Source organism: Rana temporaria, chromosome 1 (genome assembly GCF_905171775.1).
Source record: "Rana temporaria chromosome 1, aRanTem1.1, whole genome shotgun sequence".
Taxonomy (NCBI): Eukaryota; Metazoa; Chordata; class Amphibia; order Anura; family Ranidae; genus Rana; species Rana temporaria.
In genome coordinates, this window is record NC_053489.1 from 631,929,519 (window position 1) to 631,956,554 (window position 27,036).

At 45.7% G+C, this 27,036-nt stretch overlaps 1 protein-coding gene across 2 annotated transcripts in view; it reads left to right on the forward strand.

Moving 5' to 3' along the window:
• Positions 1–27,036, forward strand: part of CRMP1 (collapsin response mediator protein 1) — a 120,852-nt gene that overhangs the window by 78,845 nt on the left and 14,971 nt on the right. For both annotated transcript variants that reach the window (XM_040335405.1, XM_040335406.1), the window contains exons 8-12: positions 7,003–7,123; positions 12,701–12,857; positions 16,035–16,176; positions 22,054–22,224; positions 24,984–25,163. In XM_040335405.1, coding sequence (XP_040191339.1) covers positions 7,003–7,123; positions 12,701–12,857; positions 16,035–16,176; positions 22,054–22,224; positions 24,984–25,163 — 771 coding nt within the window. The remainder of the gene's footprint in view (positions 1–7,002; positions 7,124–12,700; positions 12,858–16,034; positions 16,177–22,053; positions 22,225–24,983; positions 25,164–27,036) is intronic.

Below are 27,036 nucleotides of genomic sequence, written 5' to 3' on the forward strand. Positions count from 1 at the left end.
TGAAACATTTGTCCGCTGGAACCCTGTCCGCTAGGCCGGGAATCCGGTCCGGTCGGCCGTACAGACGACCGAACATGTCCGTGGAAACTGGTCCGCGGACCAGTTTCAGCAGACATGTTCGGTCGTGTGTACGAGGCCTTACGGAACACTGACTATGTTACCCAGCAGTGAAACAGTGTTCAGCCTATCACGGAGGAGGAGGCAGCGCTTGGTTAGACTGCATGGCCGCCTATTAGATTGAATGTATCACAGCGCCGGGGGATTAGGCTGCAGAGGAGGACTCGAGTATGAGCCTAGAGGGGGATTTTCAGTACAAAAAAAATGTGCTGAAAAATCCGGCTTATACTCGAGTATATACGGCACTTTCAAAGATAAAATGATGCTAATTGCGTTTACAATGCATCAAGGATATTGCGTTTCAGTGAAGTCTCACATTTGTTACATACTAATAGATAAGCAAGCATTACGTTTTGCCAAATAGAGCACCCAGAAATCTATTCAAAACATATTTAATGTTTTTTTTTTGTGGAACTGAATGTGAAGAATTAATATTGTAAAAATAGTTCAGTGATGCAGGGTTGTTTTTTTTTAACAGTTTAGAAAATTCGAAAATGCGATTATCTGCATTTGACAGATCCTAGCTTGTCTGCATTTTAACATGAATCAGCAAAATTTTGGAGCAGTGAATTATTTAGGCTCACAAACTTAACAGATGAACAGATTGTCCTTGAAAGATCAAGAGGGTGTGTAATTTTACCATGCCGCACAGATGATAAAATTTTCATTGGAGCAGACATGCTACTTTCAGATCTCCTTGGTGGTTATTTTTTTTCATCGGTTTATACTTGTTTTTCACCCCACAGAAAATTGAGTCTGCTGAGAGACTATTTTGCAAGAGAAATTTGAATTTGAAGCTAAAAAATAACAGCATACATGGCATTTATTGGATATTCAAGCGGCAGCTGGATCATTTTAGATAATACAGATTTTGAAATTTGATTGACTCAGGTCTCCATGTTAATTATTGAAAGATCAGTCTTGGCTAGCAGCACTGGGCAAAGAGGAAATGTAGTCCCCAAAGCTCTGGCCATACTAAATTTCAGTAAATGTAGAAATTTTCGAAAATGATAGCTAATAACCACCAGAAACGCAGTGGTAAACTAATAACTGACCAACAGTCAACTGTGAAGTTGAAGTGGATGTAAACCCATATTTTTATTAATTTTTTTGATGTCACAATGTACAGTATAAGATTTCCTATCATCTGTGCCCAGTCTTGCCACACAGAGTTAATCCAGCTCTGAGCAATCCTCTTTTATTGTTCAGTGAAATAAAATGGACTTGCAGAGAAAAACCTTAGTCCGTTCCACCCCCTTGCTGTGAGTGACAGGTTATTTAACCACTTCCATACCAGGCACTTACGCACCTTCCCGCCCAAGCCAATTTTCAGCTTTCAGCACTGTCGCACTTTGAATGACAATTGCGCGGTCATGCTACACTGTACCCAAACAAAATTGGCATCCTCCACAAATAGAGCTTTCTTTTGGTGGTATTTGATCACCCCTGCGATTTTTATTTTTTGCGTAACAACTAAAAAAATACTGAACATTTTGAAAAAAAATAAGTTTGAATTTTTTTCTGTTAATTTTTTTGTAACTAAGTACGTTTTCTCTTTCAATTACGGGCATTGATTTGATGGCACTGATGGACATGGATGAGGTGGCACTGATGGACACAGATGAGGTAGTACTGATGGGCACCGATGAGGTGGCACTGATAGGTGGCGCTGGTATGCGGCACTGATGGGCACTCATAGCCGGAGGCTCTTTACCGAGATCGGAGATGCAGGGTGTCAGACTGACACCCCGCATCACTGATCGCCGTGCTGCACGCCCCCACGTCAATAGACGTCCTGTCAGGATTTCAGAACCACTTCCCGGACGTCAATCTGCTATTGACCGGGCAGGAAGTGGTTAAATATCTCATGCACTAGCCTGGAGACAGGCATTATTTTTTAATTCCCACCCCCACTCTTTTTCTGAAGTCATGTGGTTACTTTCCTGGATTTTGACTGGATGTTAGTGATCATAGCAGAATTTAGTGTAAGGAATACACAGGAAAAAATGCATGTTGGGGGGAGTGTAGAAGAGGGCAGGGAGTTCACTGACATCACGACTCCACCCACAAAGCTCCAGACAACAGACCCACCCACAGAATCTGCAGTTTTTCAGTTCTTATAACAGACAGAGGGGAGACATTTGACAGGTAAGGATTCATGCAGGAGGCATCTATATCCTTATAGATCAGCACTATGGCAGTAGTTTAGAAAGGGTGAGAGTGGCTTTACATCCACTTTAAGATTGGGCAATTTTACACATCTTCAATACAGTTTTATTAGAAGATTGAACAGGAAAAAAGTATGAATTTCAATCCCATCACTTTGTGATCAAAATTACCATTTTATATCCTTAAATGCTTTGCAATATCAGCATAGGGAAATTGTTAACTAAAGTCTGTTTCTGAAACGGACACTTGCAGAAGTGTAGATGTCCTGGTTCCCCACTACTCTCAATGGTTCCCTCTGACTAATAGTAGACAGTAAATCTTTTCAAGCAATTATTGCTGCAAAAGCTAATTTAGAAAAAATTTACTGTAGTCTCCCCTGATTTTCAGTAAATTTGCAGCAAAATCAAATTTATCCAAATTTTAGGTGTGCCTGGAGGAAGTATGTATTTACCATAGTGGCACTCATTGACCCGTACCTAGGGCAGCAGGGTTGGGCAGCACAGCACCAAGTCTTAAGTGGGGTACATACTATAGGAAAATCGGACAAACAACTCCATATTCGGACAGATTGTTCGATTTTCGTATAGAGTGTACACAACTTTCGACAACTGATTCGTCCCACCGAACGAAAATTTACGAAGGGACAAACTCCAAAATGTTTCTCGTATGTGCGCAGAATTAACAATTTTTGTTTTAATGTGTACTGTTTTCGTACAAGAAAAATCAGAAATGAAAGACTGCACATGATTAGAAATATTCACCACTTGCCGATCAGCCGCCGCCGGCTTGTTCCCGCGAATCGCCGTAACTGTACGTTGGCTTCTTTAAGAGCCGTAGCAGGCGCCCGCTGCACGGCGGGAAACACGATGTCAGCCAGCCACCCGTGATCACGAGAGCCAGAAAGGGGATCCGTGTGTGTAAACACACAAATCCCCGTTCTGAGAGGAGAGGAGAAACAGATTGTCTGTTCCTAGTAATTAGGAACAGTGATATGTCTCCTCCTCTAGTCAGTCCCATCTCATCCCCCCACAGTTAGAAACACACGAGGGAACACATTTAACCCTTTGATCGCCCCCTAGTGTTAACCCCTTCCCTGCCAGTCACATTTACTCAGTAATCCGTGCATTTTTATAACACTGATTGCTGTATGAATGTCAATGGTCCCAAAAATGTGTCAACGGTGTCCGAACTGTCCGCCGCAATGTTGCAGTCCCACTAAAAATCACATTACTAGTAAAAAGAAAAAAAATTCCATAAATCTATCCCCTATTTTGTAGAAACTATGGGGCAGATCCACAAAGATCTGCCCCGGCGCACCGTATCTGAGATACGCTACGCCGCCGTACCTTACTGCAGTTTGTTTCGAATCCTTAAAGATTTTGCGCCGTAAGTTACGGCGGCGTAGTCTATCTCTCGCGGTGTAAGGGCGCGGATTTCAAATTGGGCGGGTAGGGGGCTTGTTTCATTTAAATGAAGCGCGTCCCCGCGCCGAACGAACTGCGCATGAGCCGTCCCTAAATTTCCCGCCGTGTATTGCGCGAAATGACGTCGCGAGGACGTCATTGTTTTGACATCCCGCGATTCACGGACTACTTATGCAAACGAAAAAAAAAATTCAAAACAGACGCGGGAACGACGGCCATACTTAACATGGCAGGTGTAACTATACGCCACAAAACAGCAGCTTTAACTATACGCCGGAAAAAGCCGACTAGAGATGACGTAAAAGAATGCGACGGCCGCTCGTACGTTCGTGGATCGTCGGAAATAGCTAATTTGCATACTCGACGCGGAAAACGACGGGAACCCCACCCAGTGGACCCCCGAAGTATTGCATCTTAGATCCGAAGGCGTACGAAGCCATACACCTGTCGAATCTAACCCAGATGCCGTCGTATCTTGGTTTGAGGATTCAAACTAAAGATACGACGCAAGAAATTTGAAAGTACGTCGGCGTACTCTCTCTGTGGATCTGGCCCTATAACTTTTGCGCAAACCAATCAATATATGCTTATTGCGAATTTTTACCAAGTATATGTAGAAGAATACATATTGGCCTAGACTGATGAAGAAACTTGTTTTAAAAAAAATGGGATGTTTATTATAGCACAAAGTAAAAAATATTGTTTTTTCAAAATTGTTTCTCTTTATTTGTTTATAGCGCAAAAATAAAAAAAACGAAGAGGTGATCTAATACTACCAAAAACAAGCTCTATTTGTGGGGAAAAAAATATGTCAGTTTTGTTTGGGTACAGCGTCGCACGACCGCGCAATTGTCAGTTAAAGCAACACAGTGCCGTATCGCAAAAAATGGCCCGGTCATTAAGGGGGAAAATCTTTTGAGGCTGAAGTGGTTAAACAACAAAAAGAAACCTTCAGTTTTCGAGAATATTAGTAAAATCGGTACCATGCTTGGTTTCAACCCGCTGTGAAACATTGAGGAAAACCGGACGATCATTTAGCCGATTTTTTTTTTTTTATAACGTGTAACAGGCTTGATTTGTGTAACTTGTTTTTCTATTTTGATTCTCTCTTTTGGACCTCTGAACATTTGTGGCAAAATTCAGCAAGAAAACCTTTGGGGGTAAAAGGTGCAGGGGATATTGAGATAAGTGAGAAAACTCACTGCAGTTTAGGAACATGGAAACATCTCTCATTTCTCTTGTGTGGTGGTCTGTAAAAATAAAAGATGGCTGTGCATATTAAAGGGGTGTTCCAGCATTTTTTTAAGTTTATTAAAAGTCAGCAGCTACAAAAAGTGTAGCTGCTGGCTTTTAATTAACAGACACTTACCTGCTCCACGGCTCCAGCGACGCGCCAGCCGGGGCTCCGCTCCCCGCCCCCCCTCGCCGGCCGGCGTCTTCATTCCTAGTGTGGGCACCCGGCAGTGACAGCTTTCGGCTTCACGGCCGGGCACCCACTGCGCATGCGCGAGCGGCACTGCGCATGCGCGAGCGGCCCGGCTCCGTCCGATTGGACAGGCGCTCGCCTACAGGGAGGGGCTGTGAAAAGGCGATTAAGCTAATCGCCTTTCCAGCCCCTCGGCGGAAGGAGGAAGTGGGACAGGAAGTCCCCTTCTCCTAAAGCCCCCACTCCCCCCCCCAAAAAAATGACATGCCAAATATGGCATGTAAGGGGGCGAGGAGTGGGTTAAGCGGAAATTCCATTTTTAGGTGGAACTCCGCTTTAAGGTCCGTACACATGATCAGATATTCCGACAACAATTGTGTGATGGACGTGTTTTGTCGGATAATCCGACCGTCTGTATGCTCCATCGGACAATTGTTGTCAGTATTTCCGACAACAAATGTTGGATGGCCATGCTCTCAAATTGACTAAAATCCAAAGTACAAACACGCATGCTCTGAACCAATGTTAACCATCAGACAACACTAGCAGAAGTTGCCCAAAGGGTGGCGCTAAAGAGCTGAAAAAACATGTCGTTTTGTGTATGTTGGCTGAAAAAGTTCTGCCATCTGTATGAAGAACAAGTTCACTGCCAACGCCCTTCAGACAAAAATCCATGGATTTGTCCGATGGAAATCCGATCGTGTGTACGAGGCTTTTAATCAGACCCCATACCGCCTCCATGGGTGCTTTCTAGTAGTCTTTTTGCCAAAATAATCACATTACACAAAGAACAGAGCTTGTGCAACAAGGTATTACATTGAAGTGTGCCTAGGGCAGCATGATTTCTGAGTACGGCCCTTGAAGTATCCTTCACACCCAACTATCTTCCACTGATCTGATTTCAGTAACCTTAAATTTGTCTGGCTCTGATGGCCTATTATTCATTATATATCATTGTGTTTTTAACTACTTTACGCCTAACCCGCGCTCCCATTCTTACAATGTGTTACATTTGGTGAAAAGGGTCAACTTTCCACATGGAGACTGCATTCTTGCATATTGCGTTGTATGGGGTAGATTCACACACATTGGCCTAACTTTAGGACGGCCTAGCCTAGCCTGTTTAGGCTACACCGCCGTAAATTAGTTAGGCTAGTAGTGATTTTCAATCTACTTACCTGCTAATCTACGGCGGCGTAGCCTAAAACGAGCGGGCGTAAGGGCGCCTAATTCAAATGACTTGGAGGGGGGCGTGTTGTATGGAAATGAGGCTTGACCTCACGTGTTTTGACGTTTTTTTACACTGCGCATGCGCTGGGCGACTACATTTCCCAGGGCGCATTGCGACTAAGTACGCCGTACGGGCCTATTGATTTAGATGTGGACGTAAACTACGTAACTCCCGATTCGCGGACGACTTGCGCAAACAACTTAAAAAATTCGAACCTCGCGGCGGGAACGGCAGCCATACTTAACATTGTTATTCCACTTCATAGGTGGAATAACTTTAGGCGGCCTATCCCTTACGGAAACGACGTAATTCGACGGCGTAGGCCTGGCGTACGTTCGTGAATCGGCGTATCCCCTCATTTACATAATCTACGCCGGCCACAATGGAAGCGGCATCTAGCGGCCATCAGAAACATTGCAAGCTAAGATAGGCCGGCTTGCGCCGTTCTATCTTAGCTTTGTTTAAGCGTATCTCTGTTTGAGCATACGCTTAAACAAACGCCGGCGTAGATTCAGAGTTAGGTCGGCTTATCTACTGATAAGCCGGCCTAACTCTTTGTGAATCTACCTATATGTATTTATACAGTTTAGTGCATACTTTGTAATGACAAATGTTTTTGTGTTCTTCTCTGACAGCTTGAGACGGAGGCCGTGTTCCGAGCCATAGCTATAGCAGGCCAAATCAACTGCCCAGTCTACATTACCAAAGTGATGAGCAAGAGTGCCTCTGATGCTATTGCACAAGCCAGGAAGAAAGGTTAGGTGTTTACTGCCTTTGACATACTGTTCACCTAAAGAACAAATACAACTGAACGCAAAGCTTTACCTCTTTTTACTTTTTATTTTGTGGTTTGTTTGCTTGTTTTAGAAAGAGTGAAGTGGGATTAGAATATCTGTCAGGTTTTTATTGCTGTCTATGCTCCGCTTTGGGAGATTCACCCTCTCTATATGAAAATGAAAGGAAATCCTCCAACGGGGACACTAGTTTTAGTGACTACCAAGGATTTCCCTTACTTTGGAGGAATTTCCTGCTCACTTCCTGTTGTTGTCACTATGGTATAAGAAGAGAGGGGAAATCTCCTAGTGGGACATAGATGGCAATAGGGTGGATTTGATTTAACCACTTCCATACCAGGCACTTACGCACCTTCCTGCCCAAGCCAATTTTCAGCTTTCAGCGCTGTCGCACTTTGAATGACAATTGCGCGGACATGCAACACTGTACCCAAACATTTTTTTTATCATTTTGTTCCCTTTCTTTTGGTGGTATTTGATCACCTCTGTGATTTTTATTTTTTGCGCAACAACTAAAAAAAGACTGAAAATTTTGAAAATATTAACTTTTTTATTTTTTAATTATTTTTTGGGGTAAATAAGTATTTTCTACTTCGATTATGGGCACCAATGAGGTGGCACTGATGGGCACCGATGAGGTGAGGCGGCACTGTCGGACACTGACAGGCGGCACTGATAGGCGGCGCTGGTATGCGGCACTGATGGGCACTCATAGGCGGCACTAATGGGCACTCATAGGTGGCACTGATGGGCACTCATATGCGGCACTGGGCACTCAAAGGCGACACTGATGGGCACTCATGGGCGGCACTTATGGGTGGCACTGATGGGTAAGTACAGATGGGCACTGGGCATGGATGGGCACTGAGGGTGGCACTGATGGACACTGAGGGGTTGCACTGATGGACACTGAGGGGTGGCACTGATGGCATTGCTGGGCATCACTTGTTTATCCCAGTGCCAGTCCCATGTTGACCCATGTTGCCAGTCAGTGCCCCATGTGCACTGATTGGCATCTATCCTCTTTTTTTTTTTTTTTTTTACTGCCTTTTCCGCGGCTTTTCTCTTCCCCAGGGTGATTGATGGGAGAACGGCTCCCGATCAATCCCCGCATGCCGGCGGTATCCGCGCCCCCCCCCACTCCCAGCTCCTCGCCAGAAACTATTTTGCACTCGCAAAATGCGAGTAGGCGAGGGGAAATTTTGAGGGCTGTTGACTGGATATAATGTTGATGCAACTTATTGATGAGCACTGTTTTCTCCAATATCAGTATATACAGTGGCCCGGATTCAGGTAGATTTGCCCCTTATTTGCGGAGGCACAGGGCAGCGTTTTTGCCCTGCGCCCCCGCAAATTTACTGCGCTACCCGCGATTCACGGAGCAGTAGCTCCGTAAATTGCGTGTGCGCTGTGTAAACTTGCCCTGTGTAAGGGCGCCTAATGTAAATGATTCCGTAGGGGGCGGGAATCATTTAAATTAGGCGCGCTCCCGCGCCGAGCGTAGAGCGCATGCTTCGTCGGGAAACTTTCCCGACGTGCATTGCGGCAAATGACGTCGCAAGGACGTCATTTGCTTCAAAGTGAACGTGAATGGCGTCCAGCGCCATTCACGAATCACTTACGCAAACGACGTAGATTTCAAATATCGCGACGCGGGAGCGACGGGTATCCTTTAGCATTGGCTGCGCGTGCTATTAGGATGTGCAACCTTACGCGAAACCCGACGTACGCAAACTACGTAAATTGCGTACGCAGGGCTCGCGCAACATTGTGAATCGGTGTTAGTATGCAATTTGCATACTATACACTGAGCACAATGGGAGCGCCCCCTAGTGGTCATCGCTAGAATGCAGCCTAAGATATGCGTGGCATAAGAGCCTTATGCCACGCAGATTTTAGGCTGCAGTCGGCGTTACGATGTTCCTGAATCAGGAGCATTCGTAACGCCGGGGCAAGTAAGCAGTTGCGCTGTGTAACCTATGGTTACACAGGCGCAATTGCTTCTTGAATCTGGGCCAGTATGTATATGTGTACATGTTGTTTGTGTATAATAAAAATTACACCTTTAAAAAAAAGGTGTGGTCATACAGCGTGACTCCTACTGACTCTGGTTATTTATCAGCAGGGCAGGCACGAGGATTATTTTGGCTTTCTGGTTTAGATTGTTGGTTGATTTGCATAATAGCATCCCAGCCAGCTTTAGTAAATTGGGTAAAATTGCTAATTGAAACAGTGCCCTAAATTAGGAACATCTCTTGCCTCATGCACACTGGACGTTTGTACAGCTGCTGTTTTTGGCTTCTAGCTTTTTTTTCTACAGCCAGTAAACTCCCCAGCATGTTATCCTATGTGTCCATGCACACTGATGCCGCGTACACACGATCGGACATTCCGACAACATAACCGTGGATTTTATTCCGACGGAATGTTGGCTCAAACTTGTGTTGCATACACTCGGTCACACAAATGTTGTCGGAAATTCCGAATGTCAAGAACGCGGTCACGTATGACACTACGACGAGCCGGGAAAAATGAAGTTCAATGATTCCGAGCATGCGTAGGATTTTTTTGCGTCGGAATTGCTACAGACGATTGGAATTTACAACAAGAACTTTTGTTGTCAGAAAAGTTGAGAACCAGCTCTCAAACATTTGTTGTCGGAAATTCCGACAGCAAATGTCCGATGGAGTCTACACACGGTCAGAGTATCCGACCAAAAGCTCACATCGAACATTTGTTTTCTGGCTGGAAAAACCCCCCCCCCCACCACTAATAGGTTTTAGGGAGGAGTTTTTGAGCTGAAAAAATGCTCTTAATGGCGGTAAACGTGGTAAAACGTGGCTAACTGGCGTTTTTTAGTGTTTTTGATCCCATAGCTTGTGTTTTCTTGGTAAAAACACAAAAAAATGCTAAAGCTAAAAAACGCTTATTCAAAAAAGTGGAAAAATGCAGAAAAAGCTCTCTATGGCCAGCCTAAGTGGCAGGGCTGGATTGCCATTAGGCATAGTGGGCACATGCCTAAAGGTGGCACAGCATGATTATTATTATCTTTTCATTATTACATTATTAGAAATAGTTATCCCATATTTACACATTATTACAATATTCTAAACCAGTGATCTCCAAACTGCGGCCTTGAGACCTGGATGTGGACCTTTGCTTGCCTTTATCCAGCCTCTGAGCACTATTACCCTAACTGGTACGAAACACTATTATGCCAACTGACACCAAAATGAGGCACTATTTCTGCCACTAACACCAATAATGGGTCACTTCCTCCCAATTATACCAGCGACGGGGTATAATCCCTCCCCCTAGTACCAAATCTGGTGATGTTTACTCCCACTGGTGCCAGGAAAATTACCTCTCCCACTGACCGCAGTCAGGGCCGCCATCAGGAATTATGGTGCCCCTTACACAGCTTCAGACATGGGCCCCCTGGAGCAGAAAACCCGGGGGGTGCTGCCGCCTGAAATTGAGAAGCGGGGGCGGGGGGGGGGGGGGGTAGCCATCCGGGACCTCTGGGCCCTTTAATAATAATAAAAAAAAGAAACCTCTGGGCCCTTTAATATAAATAAAAATAAACATTTATTAAAAAAAAAAGGGGGGGGGGGGGTTGCCATCCAGGGCCCTGGGGACCTCTGGGTCCTTTAATAAAAAATAAAAATAAAAAATATATAAACAAAAATAAAAGAATAAACATTTATAAAAAAAAAAAAAGGGGGCTTTGCCACATGGGGCCCTGGGGACCTCTGAGCCCTTTAATAAAAATAAATATATATATATATATATATATATATATATATATATATATATATATATATATATATATATATATATATATAAATAAATAAAATAATATATAAAAAAAAAAATTGGCCCTTTAATAAAAAAAGAAGTAAAAAAAAGGGGGGTTGCCATCCGGGGGCCTCCGGGCCCCTGGGGACCTCCGGACCTCTAACTAAAAAAAAAAAAAAATTGGCCCTTTAATAAAAAAAAAAAAAAAATATATATATATATATATATATATATATATATATATATATTTTTTTTTTAAAGGGGGTTGCCATCCGGGCCCCTGGGGACCTCTAGGCCCCTCACAGGTGTACTGCCTGTACCCCCCTGATGGCGGCCCTGACCGCAGTCCACCTCCCCCTAAAGTCTGAAGGACAATAAACTGGCCCTTTGCCTAGAAAGTTTTGAGACCCCTGTTGAAAGCCAAGCTAGGACCACTAAAAAAAGGAAATATCCAGTTTTAAAGAGGTGATCCTAAAGCTGGTAATGGATTGATCAAAAATCAGCTGGTTTAACAGGGATCAGATGAGTTTCGATCCATCTATAGCTGTTCCTGTTCAGGAGGAGTCAATCTAGCGATTGACTCCCTTCGAACAGAACTGTTGGTAGATTTCTGCTCGATCAGCATTAGCAGCCAATTGGAGGAGTCCTGTTGCCAGAATAGGTTAGCACAACAGGGAAGATTCCCCCATCCAACTCTAGTGTGTGGATGGGGGATACCATTCAATTTCATTTTTAAATCGGCCAGCTTAGAGATGGGTGCTAAGTTCTGTGCCTACAGGCTCCGTTGATGAAAATCCAGTCCTACTAAGGCCCCTTTCACACTGGGGCGGGAGGCGCGTCGGCGGTAAAGCAGCGCTATTTTTAGCAGCGCGATTTGCCGCCAATTTCCTGGCACTATGGGGGGCGGTTTTACCCCCGCTAGAGGCCGTGAAAGGGTTAAAAACCACTGCAAAGCGCGTTGCCGGCGGTATAGCCGCGGTTCCCCATTGATTTCAATGGGCAGGATCGGTGGAGGAGCAGTGTACACACTGCTCCTTCACCGCTCCAAAGATGCAGCAGATGCAGGCGCTATTTTTAGCACAATAGCGCCTGCAAAACGACCCAGTGTGAAAGGGGTCTTAGTGAACAAGAGGTTCTGATCTGGAATTCTGGGAGCTAAGCCCTATAACCACCAACGCTGCCAGCTGAGATGGAAAATGACACATGAGGTACAGTAGGTGCCGCCGATTTTGTATATCCAGCGCGATGGGATCGCTCTGGATAATGCCGCTGTGAGGCTGTGCTTCTCGCGCTCGTCGCCCCCACGAGATGCAGTGCATCCATAGGAATGTATTGTGGGTGGTGAGCAGGAGGAGCGACAGAGCTCGGCGCTGGCTCCTGCGACGGGGATCGCGGGTGGTCAATCTCGCCGCTAGCAGAGGCGAGATTGACACAAAATCAGCGGCACCTACTGTATGCTTGCCTCCACTGTGTGTCAGCTAATGCCATTGCTCAGCCACTGTCAGACATAGGAGCATAAATAACTTGAGGAATTTGTATATATTCCCACTGCGGTTATATAGGAGGGGCTGGGAGCAGGGAAGGGAACATGTATATTTTATTTATACTGCAAGCTGCACAAAATATGGGGGGGGGGGGGGTAAGTCATTTTGGTATTTTTTTTACTTGAGACCTACCATTCTTTGTGAAATCTGAATTGTTTATGGCAAGATTATATAACTAGTGGTTCTCTTGGTTTCAGGAGCGATAGTGTTTGGAGAGCCCATTACCGCCAGTTTAGGGACAGACGGGACGCATTACTGGAGCAAAAACTGGGCAAAGGCTGCCGCATTCGTCACTTCTCCTCCTCTCAGTCCAGACCCAACCACACCAGATTATTTGACCACTATGTTGGCATGGTAAGACCTACATTTACAGTGAATTGCCTCCCCTGCAGTTGATTTTCTTACTTATTTCATTAGATATATATATATAAAAAGAAAACACGTGACTATCTTGTCCGCCAAAGAAAGCTTTTACTCCCTGGCATCCTAAACAATCAGGGCTAGATTCAGATAGCCCGCCTTAACTTTGTGCGGGCGTAGCGTATCTCAGATACGCTACGCCGCCGTAACTTAGTGAGGCAGGTTCTGTATTCGGAAAGAACCTGCGCCCTAAGTTAAGGCGGCGTAGCGTATGTGGTCCGGCGTAAGCCCGCGGAATTCAAATTATTCATGTAGTGGGCGTGTTGTATGGTAATGAAGGCTGACCCCACGTAATTGACGTTTTTGACTAACGGCGCTCCAAATTAACCCGCAAAAAGCCAATGCTTTCGACGTGAACGTAAATTACGCACAGCCCTATTCGTGAACAACTTACGCAAACAACGTAATCGACGGAAAATTCGACGCTGGCCCGATGTCCATACTTAACATAGGATACGCCTCATATAGCAGGGTTAACTTTACGCCGGAAAAAGCCTAATGTAAACGATGTAAAAAAATGCGCGGGGCGGATGTACGTTTCTGAATCGGCGTATCTACCTAATTTGCATATTCCTCACGGAAATCGTCGGAAGCGCCACCTAGCGGCCAGCGTAAATATGCAACTAAGATACGACGGCGTAAGAGACTTACGCCAGTCGGATATTAGCCAAATTCCGGCGTATCTCCTTTTCTGAATACAGAAAAAAGATATGCCGGAGCATCCTAGAAGTTACGCGGCGTATATATAGATACGCCAGCGTAACTTCTTTCTGAATCTACCCCAATGTCTTGCCTGGGCTGACATTTGCCACACTAAGCTGTACAAAAAATGGCAGCCCTAGAAGATATCCTTGGTTTCATTAACACTAATAGAGCCACCATAAATATCAGTGGCACAGTGCACGATGGGGTTTTCACCCTTATCTGTTATGATTAGTACATTTTTTTAGAACTCCAACCAAAACTTGTTTGTGTAGTTTTGGAGTGTGAAAGGCATAGAACCTCTGTTAGGCTTTTATTACTGTATTTTCCCCCATTGGGATCATTCTCCTTCACGTCCTGTGAAATCTCTCCAGTGGGGATACAGGTATCATCGAAATATCATAATACAAGACTGTGAGTTGGCCAACAATGCACTGCTTGTGTGGCTGATGTCTTATCTCAACAGTTAGGCTGGCTTCACACCTATGCGAATTGGATGTGAGTTTCCCCTGCATCCAGTCCGCATAGCAGGAGAATGTGAGTGGCTCTCTATGGAGCCGGTTCACATATCTCCAGGGCGTCTTTGGCTCTGTTTCGGGACCGAATTCAGGCAAAGATTTGTCCCTGATACGGAGAAAACCTTTCCTGTGCGATCCACAGTCGGTTTAGGTGTGAACCGAATCTTACTCAGGGAAAAGTGATAGGGCCAGATTCTCAAACGAGATACGACGGCGTATCTCCAGATACGCCGTCGTATCTCTGAGTTGCGTGGTCGTATCTATGCACCTGATTCTTAGAATCAGTTACGCATAGATTTCCCGTAGATCCGACTGGCGTAACTGTGTTACACCGTCGTATCGTAACTGCATATTTACGCTGGCCGCTAGGTGGCGCTTCTGTCGAATTCCGCGTCGAGTATGCAAATTAGCTAGATACGCGAATTTACGAACGTACGCCCGTCCGACGCAGTACATTTACGCCGTTTACGTTAGGCTTTTCCCGGCGTATAGTTACCCCTGCTATATGGTGGCGTAAGTGCGGCGTACCAATGTTAAGTATGGCTGAAATTTAAAAATGTTACGTCGTTTGCGTAAGTCGTCTGTAAATGGGGCTGGACGTCATTTACGTACACGTCGAAACCAATACGTCCTTGCGGCGTACTTTGACGCAAAGCACACTGGGATATTCCACGGACGGCGCATGCGCCGTAAGTGCAAAACGTCAATCACGTCGGGTCACAGCACATTAGCATAAAACACGCCCCCCTGTTCAACATTTGAATTAGGCGGGCTTACGCCGGCCGATTTACGCTACGCCGCCGCAACTTACGGAGCAAGTGCTTTGAGAATACAGCACTTGCCCGTCTAAGATACGCCGTTCTACGAGAATCTGGCCCATAGTGTCTGTGTAATGCCGCCTCCACCCACATATACTCAACTCTTCAGAGCGCCTAAGCAATTGGTTTTTCTGTCATAACCACCAATAAAATAACCAGTGTTGGCTGTTGTTGGTGTCTAGAGGGAGCGGTAACATTACCCTTTGATCATGTGACAAGACATCATGGGTGGAGGTCACATAATTTGATAGAGCAGGGATTGAGGAATGTTTAGTAGGGAATTGGTGGAGGGGTGAGTATCAGTGAGTTGGAATGGTGGCTGTACACAGACGAGGTCACTTTGCCCTCAATGACTATTGTCTATCTACGTTGGGGCAGAGAGATTACACTGAGTCACTGAGACCTCTGCCTACTGGCTTAAGTCCAAATCCCTGTACCCAAAGCGGACCTTCAGTCGTTTTTTCATCTTTCCATCTATTAAATCTTGTGCCCTTGTTGTTGTTTTAACTTTGGATAGTGAAACATTTTTTTTTCTGCAGGTAAATACCTTATACGGCCCACTTCATGTTTCTTGTCTGGTAAAAAGCCTAGGCTTATGACATCATGCACAGCTCTCTCACTCTTGTGAGAGTTTTCCAGGAAGGGAGGGTGGACGAGTCATAAGAGGGCCAATGAAAGCTGCAGAGCTGTAGGCGTGCCTCTGTGTGTCTGTGTAAATCCAGGAAGTGAACAGGCAGCAGCTTCAGCTGCCCATAGTTAAAATGGCTACAGCCAGACTCAGTGGAGGGAGAATTCTGCAGCATATATGGCAAGTACAGAATTACAGTATATATAAAATAATATGAAAAGTAGTTGGAGGGAAGATTCAGAATGGCAAATATGTTTTTATTACAAATTATAGGCTCTGCAATAATAAATCAAAATCTGTGTTCGCTGAATTAACAATACACTTTCCCCAATGAGTGTCCATTCATAGTGCTCTATCCTACATATGAAATTTACTGAAAATGAGTTTGGTTCAGTATGTGGTTGTATTCACAGTACACTAATACAGAGCGTGGCATTTCTTGCAGTGGTGATCTCCAGGTGACGGGAAGCGGGCATTGTTCTTACAGCACGGCACAGAAAGCCATAGGAAAAGATAACTTCACTTTAATTCCAGAAGGAGTGAATGGTATAGAGGAGAGACTGACCATCATATGGGATAAAGCCGTGGTAAGTAATAGCGCCATCTTACATTAGCTATTTATTAGCAGGAGCTACGTGGCTTCCAGTGATAAAGACCAAACACTGGCCCAGATTCAAGAAGCAATTGCGCCTGTGTAACCATAGGTTACACAGCGCAATTGCTTACTTGCTCCGGCGTAGCGAATGCTCCCGATTCAGGAACATCGCTACGCCGACTGCAGCCTAAAATCTGCGTGGCATAAGGCTCTTATGCCACGCAGATTTTAGGCTGCATTCTAGCGATGACCGCTAGGGGGCGCTCCCATTGTGATCTGTGTATAGTATGCAAATTGCATACTAACACCGATTCACAACGTTGCGCGAGCCCTGCGTACGCAAATTACGTAGTTTGCGTACGTCGGGTTTCGCGCAACGTTACACATCCTAATAGCAGGCGCAGCCAATGCTATAGGATACCCACGTTCCCGCGTCGCGAGATTTAAAATCTACGTCGTTTGCGTAAGTGATTCGTGAATGGCGCTGGACGCCATTCAAGTTCACTCTGAAGCAAATGACGTCCTTGCGACGTCATTTGCCGCAATGCACGTCGGGAAAGTTTCCTGACGGAGCATGCGCTCTACGCTCGGCGCGGGAGCGCGCCTAATTTAAATGATTCCCGCCCCCGGCGGGATCATTTACATTGCGCGCGCTTACGCCGGGCAATTTTGCCGGCGCGCCCTCGCAATTTACGGAGCTACTGCTCCGTGAATCGAGGGCAGCGCAAAATATTTGCGGGGGCGCAGGGCAAAATCGTTGCCCTGTGCCTCCGCAAATAAAGCGCAAATGTTCCTGAATCTGGGCCACTGTTTTTAAAGATGGTTTCCAGGCATTGTATATTTTTACATAATTACATTGTTACAGCTTGGACCAACATATCTATGTATACACCAGTGGTGTATTTAGGTTTTGTGCTGCCCTAGGCCTGACTAAACTCGTGCACCCCCTTAATTAAAAAATGACCCACCACTTCCTGTCAAGACCACACCCCTTGCTGTTTAAGACCCGCCCTGAAATTTTCCAGTGGGGACACTAGTTCTGAGGGCCTGGGGGGGGGGGGGGGGGCAATGGATTCCCTTAATTTGCATAGATTTCCTCTCACTTCCTGTTTGGCTATGGGGCAGGATGTGAAGGGAAATCTCTGCAATGGGACAGGGATGCTAAAAAATAAACTGACAGGGGCTATAACCCTCCCTTACTCTATCCAAAATGGAAAGAAAAAAAGTGTTGCCTATAGATCTACTTTAAGCACAAATTTCTGATAATTTTATGGAGAGGACTAAGAGCATATAACCATGCCAATGGTGCAGCAGAAAACATATAGCACAGGGAGGAAGATTTGTGGTCCAGGATGATAGGACAGTCAAAATTATAAGAGCACCCCCTCCCCCACGGTTGTGGAATGACGGCCGCCCGCATACCGTAAGCTGTGCGGCCACTCTATGGGGGCGCTAGACTAATTTGCCTCTCAGTCCAGTCCGCTCCAAAAGACTGGTGCTACACTAAAAGTGTAGCGCAAGCCGGCGGGGACTCTTTCCGTGCTGCCCCCCTGCAAAGTGCTGGCCTGGGCCTAATTGGCCTAGGCCAGGATACAGCGCTGGTATACACCATACCTGACCGATGCCCCTGGGAGCTGGAAATCACTGAAGGAGACACCACTACTCCAGTGATCACCACCTGCTTCTGGGTCCTGTGCTGGGCTTGCCTGATGCATTCTGACTATAGGGGGTCAGCTGCTTGGCATTGGTGCCATTCAGAGAATGCTTTGTATCTTCTTTACCAATTCAGCACTGGAAGCTTTACCCACCCCTTCATGACCAGGCCATTTTTTGTGATACCGCACTGCGTTATTTTAACTGCCAATTACGCAGACGTGCCACGCTGTGCCCAAATAAAATGTTTGTCCTGTTTTTTCCCCACAAACAGAACTTTATTTTGGTGGTATTTGATCACCTCTTGGGTTTATAGTTTTTTGCGCTATAAACCAAAAAATACAATAAAAAAAAAAAAAAACTTTTTTTACTTTCTGCAATAAGACATACCCAATAAAAAAATGTAAAAAAATCAAATTTCTTCATCAATTTAGGCCAATATGTATTCTGCTACATATTTTTGGTAAAATAAATCCCAATAAGCGTATATTGATTGGTTTGCGCAAAAGTTTACAAACTGGGATATATTTATGGATTTTTTATTTAATTATATTTATTTACTAGTAATGGCGGCGATCAGAGAATTAAAAGAGAAGTATGGGTTTTATTTATTTTTTTAGATTTATACTTACCTCGGTGGATGGAGCATCAGATCGATGCTGCATCTGTCCCCTGCTGTCTCTGCACTGAGAACCGCGCCACCGGACACCGCCGATGACTCGGTTCTCACAGATCCCCGAGAGGAAAGCTGCTGACTGTCAGTCAGCGTCTCTCCTCTGCTTTTCCACGCTCATTGGAGCGCTGAGCAGTGGAAGGGCGGGGAGAGGCTGTCTCAGCGGCTCACTGAGACGCTGAGACTGCCATTAATCAGGGAAGCTGGCGGATCCCGACTTGGAAGTCGCGATGACTCGCTGCTCTGACTGATGGAGCTGACGTCAGCGGAGAGCGGACTTCAGATCGCTCTCCGCGGAAAACGGGTCACAGGAGTGCAAAACGATTTGCACTCCTGTGACCCATAGGAGAAGCCCAGCCTAAAAAGCTCAGGCTGGACTTCTCCTTTAAAGTGGGACTGCGATATTGCGGGGGACAAATCGGACTCCTGACACTTTTTTGGGGATCCAGTGACACCAATACGGCGATCAGTGCTATAAATATGCACTATCACTGTACTAATGACACTGGCTGGGAAGGGGTTAACATCAGGGGTGCTCAAAGGATTAATTGTGTGCCTAGCCTGTACTCACTGTGGGGGAGGTGCTTTTACTAGGGGAAGGCATAGATCCATGTCCCTGCTTTGCAGGAACACAGGATCAATGCCTTTCATACTGGCAGAATGGCGATATGCCTTGTTTACATAGACAGACTGCCGTTCTGCCTCTATAATGAATGATCGGCAGGTGCTAGCAGGCATCGAATCCGAGGTACCCGCTGATTGTCTCTCGCCGTTCATAATCACAGCGGGAGAGAACCTCTGGCTGTGTGCATTCACGCCCGCTACACGGAAATGCGGGTCACGTATTTATACGCGATCCTGCGCACAGCGGCCACCCTGTAGCAGTAAAACTAGCTGGGGGTATGAATACCTTTTCAAGGCACTGTAACTTCTGCACTTCAGAAAAGCTGAAGCCAACAGATAAACAGGAGGGGGCAGATCCTCGTACAGCGGCGCATTTATGCGCCGGACGTAGTGTATCTAAGATACACTACGCCGCCGTAACTTACTTTTTTTTTTTCAAATCCAGAAAGAATCTGGCGTAGTGTATCTTTGGCGGCGTAATGGCGCCTAATTCAAATGGATGTAATGGGGGTGTGTTTTATGTAAATACGTTGTGACCCGACGTAAACGACGTTTTTTTTAACTGCGCATGCGCCGTCCGTGGGGGTATCCCAGTGCGCATGCTCGAAATTAACCCGGAACAAGCCAATGCTTCAGACGGTAACGCAAATCCCTATTCGCGAAAGACTTACGCAAACAACGTAAAAATTTCAAAATTCTACGCGGGAACGACGGCCATACTTAACATTGAGTACGCCTCATAACAGCAGCTTTAACTATGCGCCGGAAAAAGCCGAATGCAAACGACGTAAAAAAATGCGCGGGCCGGACGTACGTTCGTGGATCGCCGTAAAAAGCTAATTTGCATACTCGACGCAGATTTCGACGGAAACGCCACCTAGCGGCCGCCGAAAAATTTCATCTAAGATCCGACGGCGTACTAAGACGTACGCCTGTCGGATCGATCCCAGATGCCGTCGTATCTTGTTTTTTGGGATACAAAACAAAGATACGACGCGGGAAATTTTAAATTACGCCGGCGTATCAAGAGATACGCCGGCGTAATGCTTTTGTGGATCTGCCCCGAGGATTTGTTTAGTCTCTGTGTGTCTCCTTGGCTTAGCCCCTTCGCTGGGTACATATGAAGCTTTACAAGCACTTGAGGTCAGTTTTGTTGCTTTGCCTTGCAAGAAAAGTGCAGATTCACTTTAAAATTAATTTGCAAATGTGTGTTCATTCTCAGACAGGCCAATTCAGCAGAATATTTTATAGGTCTTCATCGTTATGCCATGCTGCCTATTCAGACAATATTTCAGCTAGACAGAGTTAACCATTTGTGAGCAAAGGACCTATTAGTGTTGTAGTACAATACACTGGAAGGGGTCAGATCTGTGGGATGGTGCAAAGGCTTTCCAGCTACATTTACTCCTGGTGGCAAAAAAAAAAACCCCAACAGGGAGACCTGAAGTTGCAGTTTGTTAATGCCACACAGGAACCATTGAGACGTACATGTGCCATGAACAGCTAGCTGGTCAGGGTAGATCTCTGAGACCCAGCCTGTGCTGTGTGCCAATCACCTACAGAAGAGAGGATGTAGCCCTGCATGGAGGTAGAATCCTCCAATGAATACAGAGGCCCAGATTCACGTAGGGCGGCGTAAGTGTGGGCGGGCGTAGCGTATCGTATTTACGCTACTCCGCCGCAACTTGAAGAGGCAAGTGCTGTATTCACAAAGCACTTGCGTCCTAAGTTACGGTGGCGTATCGTAAATGTTCCGGCGTAAGCGCGCCTAATTCAAATTGTGAAGAGGTGGGCGTGTTTTATGTAAATAAAACATGACCCCACGTAAATGAAGTTTTGAACGAACGGCGCATGCGCTGTCCGTGGTTGTATCCCAGTGCGCATGCGTCGGATAGAATACCTAAGATACGTCGAACACTGCCTACGACGTGAACGTAACTTACGCACAGCCCTATTCGCGTACGACTTACGCAAACGATGTAAAAAGATACGCTTGTTCCGACGTCCATACTTTGCATGGGCTGCGCCACCTAGAGACCTGCTTTACCTTTACGCCGGCGTATGTCTTACGTAAACGGCGTAACTAATTGCGACGGGCGTACGTACGTTTGTGAATCAGCGTATCTTGCTCATTTACATTTTCGACGTGGAAATCAATGGAAGCGCCACCTAGCGGCCAGCGTATATATTGCACCCCAAGATACGACGGCGTAGGAGACTTACGCCGCTCGTATCTTGGCCAAATCTATGCGTAACTGATTCTATGAATCAGGCGCATAGATACGACAGCGGCCATTCGGACTTACGACGGCGTATCTGGAGATACGCCGTTGTAAGTCTTTGTAAATCTGGGCCAGAAAGTTGCAATCTGGCTTAATACTGCACTGCAGAGGATGTTTTATTAGGTAGACTCTTCTGATATTAAAGCGGACCTACAGTTATTTTTTCAACTTTATCAATCTATTAAATCTTCTGCCCTTGTTGTTTTAACTTTGGATAGCAAAACATTTTTTTTTCTATGCCAGTAAATACCTTATACAGCCCACTTCTTGTTTCTTGTCTGGTCATTAGCCGAGGCTTATGACATCATGTACAGTTCTCTTTCTCACTCTCGTGAGAGTTTGCCAGGAATGGAGGGGGTGAGTCATAAGAGGGCCAATGAGAGCTGCAGAGCTGGAGGTGTGCCTCTGTGTAAATCCAGTGAACATGAAGCAGCTTCAGCTGCCCACAGTTAAAATATAAACAACCAGTGTCAGTGGAGGGAGATTTCTGCAGCATATTTGGCAAGTACAGAATCACAGTATATATAAAATAATATGCAAAGTGGTTGGAGGGAAGCTTCAGAATGACAAAGATGTTTTTCTTACAAACTATGTGAGCAAACTGCAGTTCCTCTTTAACATGTTGTGCATTTTACAGGCTACTGGGAAAATGGATGAAAATCAGTTTGTAGCAGTTACTAGCACAAATGCTGCCAAAATCTTCAACCTCTACCCAAGAAAAGGGCGAATCGCAGTTGGGTCAGATGCCGATGTTGTTATCTGGGATCCTGACAAGATGAAGACAATATCTGCAAAAAGTCATAAATCTGTAAGTCCCAATTCACTGCTTGTATTCTAACAAGGTGATGGCTAATAATGTACAATACAATGGTGAACAAGGACTCGCCTGTGATGGATGAACACAGTTGATAATAAATGGTGTAAGACGGGTAGTGTACTGACAGATGTGGATCAGCAGGCAGATCTGAGTATAGTTTTGGGTACAAATAAGCTCCACTCGTCTCAAAGCTCTTCACGATTCTAGGGAAGCTCTTATTGAAAACTGCATATACCGTATTTATCGACATATACCGCGCACTTTTTTGCCCTGAAAATCAGGGCAAAATCGTGGGTTTCGCGATATACGCCGATACCTGCTTCCCGCGCCGAGTTTGAACCACTGTGCCGGGATATACAGAGCGCAGTACACTCGGGTATAGTCGGGCAGGCTCGGCTCCTCTCGCGGTCACGTCCTGGACGTACAGGACGCACAGGACGTGACCGCGAGAGGAGCCGAGCCTGCCCGACTATACCCAAGTGTACTGCGGTCGGTATATGCCGGCACAGTGGTTCAAACTCGGTGCGGGGATCGAGCGGCGGAGGACACCACGATGGCCGCAGAAGGACGCCGGACCCGACGAGGAGGACACCACCGAAGCCGCAGACGGACGACGGACCCGACGAGGCCGCCGATGGACGCCGCGCAAGACACCAAAACTGTAAGTACTAAAATGTTTTTTTTTTACAGGAATGCGGGTCCACATTAGGGGTGCGCGCTATACGCCGGAGCGCGCAATACCCCGATAAATACGGTAATTAGGGTGCAGTGTAGGTCTACGGTAGACGTTGGTTTAGTATATATTAAAAGACCATTCTTATGCCAGAACATGATTCTTATGTGTGTGATGCCGCATACACACGATCATTTTTCGGCATGAAAAAAAACGTTGTTTTTCAAAAATGTCATTTAAAATGATCTATGTGGGCTACACATCATTTTTCAGGTTTCTAAAAAAACGACAAAAAAAAAATTTGAACGTGCTGCATTTTTTAACGTCGTTTTTCGGGTTGTAAAAAATGATCGTGTGTGGGCTAAAACTACGTAATACACCCAGCGCATGCTCAGAAGCAAGTTATGAGACGGGAGCGCTCGTTCTGGTAAAACTACCGTTCATAATGAAGTAAGCACATTCATCACGCTGTAACACACAAAAAAAGCGCAAATCGTCTTTTACTAACACAAAATCAGCTAAAGCAGCCGAAAGGAGAATGTAACTTCCCCTTTATAGTGCCGTCGTATGTGTTGTACGTCACCGCGCTTTGCTAGATCATTTTTTAAAAACGATGGTGTGTAGGCAACATCGTTTTAATGATGAAGTTGGAAAAACTTCGTTTTTTAATCATACTGAAAAACGTTTTTTTTCCATGCTGAAAAATTATCGTGTGTACGCGGCATAAGTGTAACTAGAAGAAAGTGCTACAGGCAATAAACATATTGGTTGTATAATATTATACATTTTAAATGTCAGTAGCCCATACTGTACATTTCCCATAGTATTCTTAAAAGTGTAAAGCCTCGTACACACGATCCAATTTTATGGCCATAATTGTTGGCTGAACTAAAGACAACAAATGTTGGCTGTTCATGCTCAACTAGTGACCGCAAACTTGGCACACATATAGCCCCTCTCTCTTCCTCTACAAGTGTGCAAAGTTTGTTGTCCGGGGGACCTACGGCCGGGCACCCCTTCTATATACTCCCATGTTAAACATAAGTCTAGTCATGGGCACAGTGAGGCATGCACATGGACACAGTGAGGCACAGTGAGGCATGGACATGGGCACAGTGAGGCATGAACACAGTGAGGCATAGGCACAGTGAGGCATGCATATGGACACAGTGAGGCATTCACATGGACACAGTGAGGCATGCAGATGGACACCCTAGGCTTATACTCGAGTCAATACGTTTTGCCATTTTTTTTGTGGTAAAATTAGGTGCCTCGGCTTATATTCGGGTCGGCTTATACTCAAGTATATACAGTAATTGCAAATCATCTGATCACTTTTGATAACATTCTGGAGTATATGCAAATTGCCATCATAAAAACAGCAGACTTTGTGAAAATGTATATTTATGTCATTCTCAAAACATTTGGACATGGCTGTATATCCAAAGCCAAGACATATTTATTAATTTTGGTTTGATTGGGAAAGGGGTAAAACCCCTTAAGTCCCACAGTTGATTTGCCATCTGTGTCCCATTGTTGGGATTTCAATTCATGTCCTATACAACAGGAAGTGAGAAGAAATCTCTCCAAAGTTAGGAAAATCCTCTGATGCCTCGTACTGTCCATGGCAGTTTTCCCGCCAGGAATACCGCCAGGAATCGCGACAGGAAAAATCAGAACATGTTCTTTTTTTTCCTGCCGCGATTCCCGGCGGTCTTTTTCCCGGAAGTTTCCCTATGGCAAACACTGCAGTGGAGCATACACATGGCCAGGATTCCCGGCCAAAGCTCTCACCGCAGTTTTCCCGACAGGAAAACCTCTGGTGTGTACACAGGAAAAGTGATGGAGCAGGTTCTCGGTTTTCCCCCCAGGATTCCCAGCGGACTTTTTACCGCTGGGAATCCCGATCGTGTGTACAGGGCATTAGAGAGATGCCACAAAACCATGTGTCTCTATTGATGAAGCCCCTCTCTACTTCTGTTCTGGTGGCACATAATTTTAGATTTTCCAAGACAATATCTGTAAACAGATCTGTGAAGGATTAATGTTGATAATGAACCATTGCTATCATTGCTAGGCTGTGGAATATAACATCTTTGAAGGGATGGAGTGTCATGGTGCCCCTCTGGTGGTCATAAGCCAAGGAAAAATCGTGTTTGAAGATGGCAACCTACATGCTACCCAAGGCATTGGCCGATTTATACCTCGCAAGCCTTTCCCAGAATACATCTACCAGCGTATTAGGACAAGGAACAAGGTGAGCATATTATGTATACAGTAAGGATTCTGTTAACACCTTCTTGTTTTTAAAGAACACATATACTCTGAATGGGCAGTGCAATAGAAGGTGATATTGCTTCCTCTGTCATTACGTTCGTAGTGCTAATATTCTGTTATAGTAAAGACCTTGCAGCTGAAGTATTGGAAACAGGTGATCAGATTTTTGCATGATGAAATGGGTTCCCCATTGTCTGTATGTCCTAAACAGTGTTTGCTGGGGTTACTACCCGATCAGGAACAGGACAGGCATCATCACATCTTCCTACAGGAAACAGAGGGCCAGATTCTCAAAGGCGTTACGACGGCGCAACACCATTAGCGCCGTCGTAACACCTCATCTGGCCCCGGGTATCTATGCGACTGATTCTCAGAATCAGTTGCGCATAGGTACCCATTAGATCTGACAAGCGTAAGGCTGTTACGCTGTCAGATCTTAAAAGTAATTTTTTTTCCCGCCGCTAGGTGTCGCATTGTCGCTTTTCCCCGTCGTCTATGCAAATGAGTACGGCGATTCCCGAACATACGCGAGGTCGACGCAGCGAATTAACGTCGTTTGCGTAGCGTACCCGACGCGTAAGGTTGCCCCTGCTAATTAGCAGGCGCAACCAATGTTAACTATGGCCGTCGTTCCCGCGTCGAATTGAATAAAAATTACGTCGTTTGCGTAAGACGTCCGTGAATGGCGCTGGACGCCATTTACGTATACATCTAGGCAAATGACTTTGGGGCGACGTCATTTAGCGCAATGCACGTCGGGTAATTTACCCGACGGAGCATGCGCAGTATGCTCGGCGCGGGAGCGCGCCTAATTTAAATGGTGCCCGCCCCATTTGAATTGGGCGGGCTTGCGCCGAGCAATCTAACGCTACACCGCCGCAAGTTTACAGGTAAGTGTTCTGAGAATCAGGATTTAAACCTGTAAACCTGCGGCGGTGCAACGTAGAGCTCATATATTACGCTGCCCAGGAGCAACGCTAATGTATGAGAATCTGGGCCAGAGTTTACGGCCAGACTACTTATAGCAAGGTGGTGGCTCCAAGCCTCCTTATCAATCCCTGCCCTTTAAAAAAAGTCATTTACAGTATCTCACAAAAGTGAGTACACCCCTCACATTTTTGTAAATATTTTATTATATCTTTTCATGTGACAACACTGAAGAAATGACACTTTCCTACAATGTAAAGTACTCAGTGTACAACTAATATAACAGTGTCAATTTTCTGTCCCCTCAAAATATCTCAACACTTGTCTTTGGGAAATAGACGTATGAGTGCTGCCAGCATTGCTACAGAGACTTAAGGGGTGGGGGGTCAGCCTGTCAGTGCTCAGACCATACACCGCACACTGCATCAAATTGGTCTGCATGGCTGTCATCCCAGAAGGAAACCTCTGCTAAAGATGATGCACAAGAAAGTCCACAAACAGTTTGCTGAAGACAAGGACATGGTTTACTGGAACCATGTCCTGTGGTCTGATGAGACCAAGATACACTTATTTGGTTCAGATGGTGTTGCATGTGTGGCGGCAAGCAGGTGAGGAGTAAAAAGACAAGTGTGTCTTGCCTACAGTCAAGCATGGTGGTGGAAGTGTCATGGTTTGGGGCTGCATGAGTGCTGCCGGCACTGTGGAGCTACAGTTCATTGAGGGAACCATGAATGCCAACATGTACTGTGACATACTGAAGCAGAGCATGATCCCCTCCTTTCAGAGACTGGGCCGCAGGGCAGCATTAGGAGATGATAACAACCCCAAACACGCCTCCGGCAATCACCGGCCCCCCCCCCCCCCCCCCCCCCCCCCCCCGTTTTACTTACCTGAGCCAGTTCACCTGCTCGGCGCGTCCGCAACAT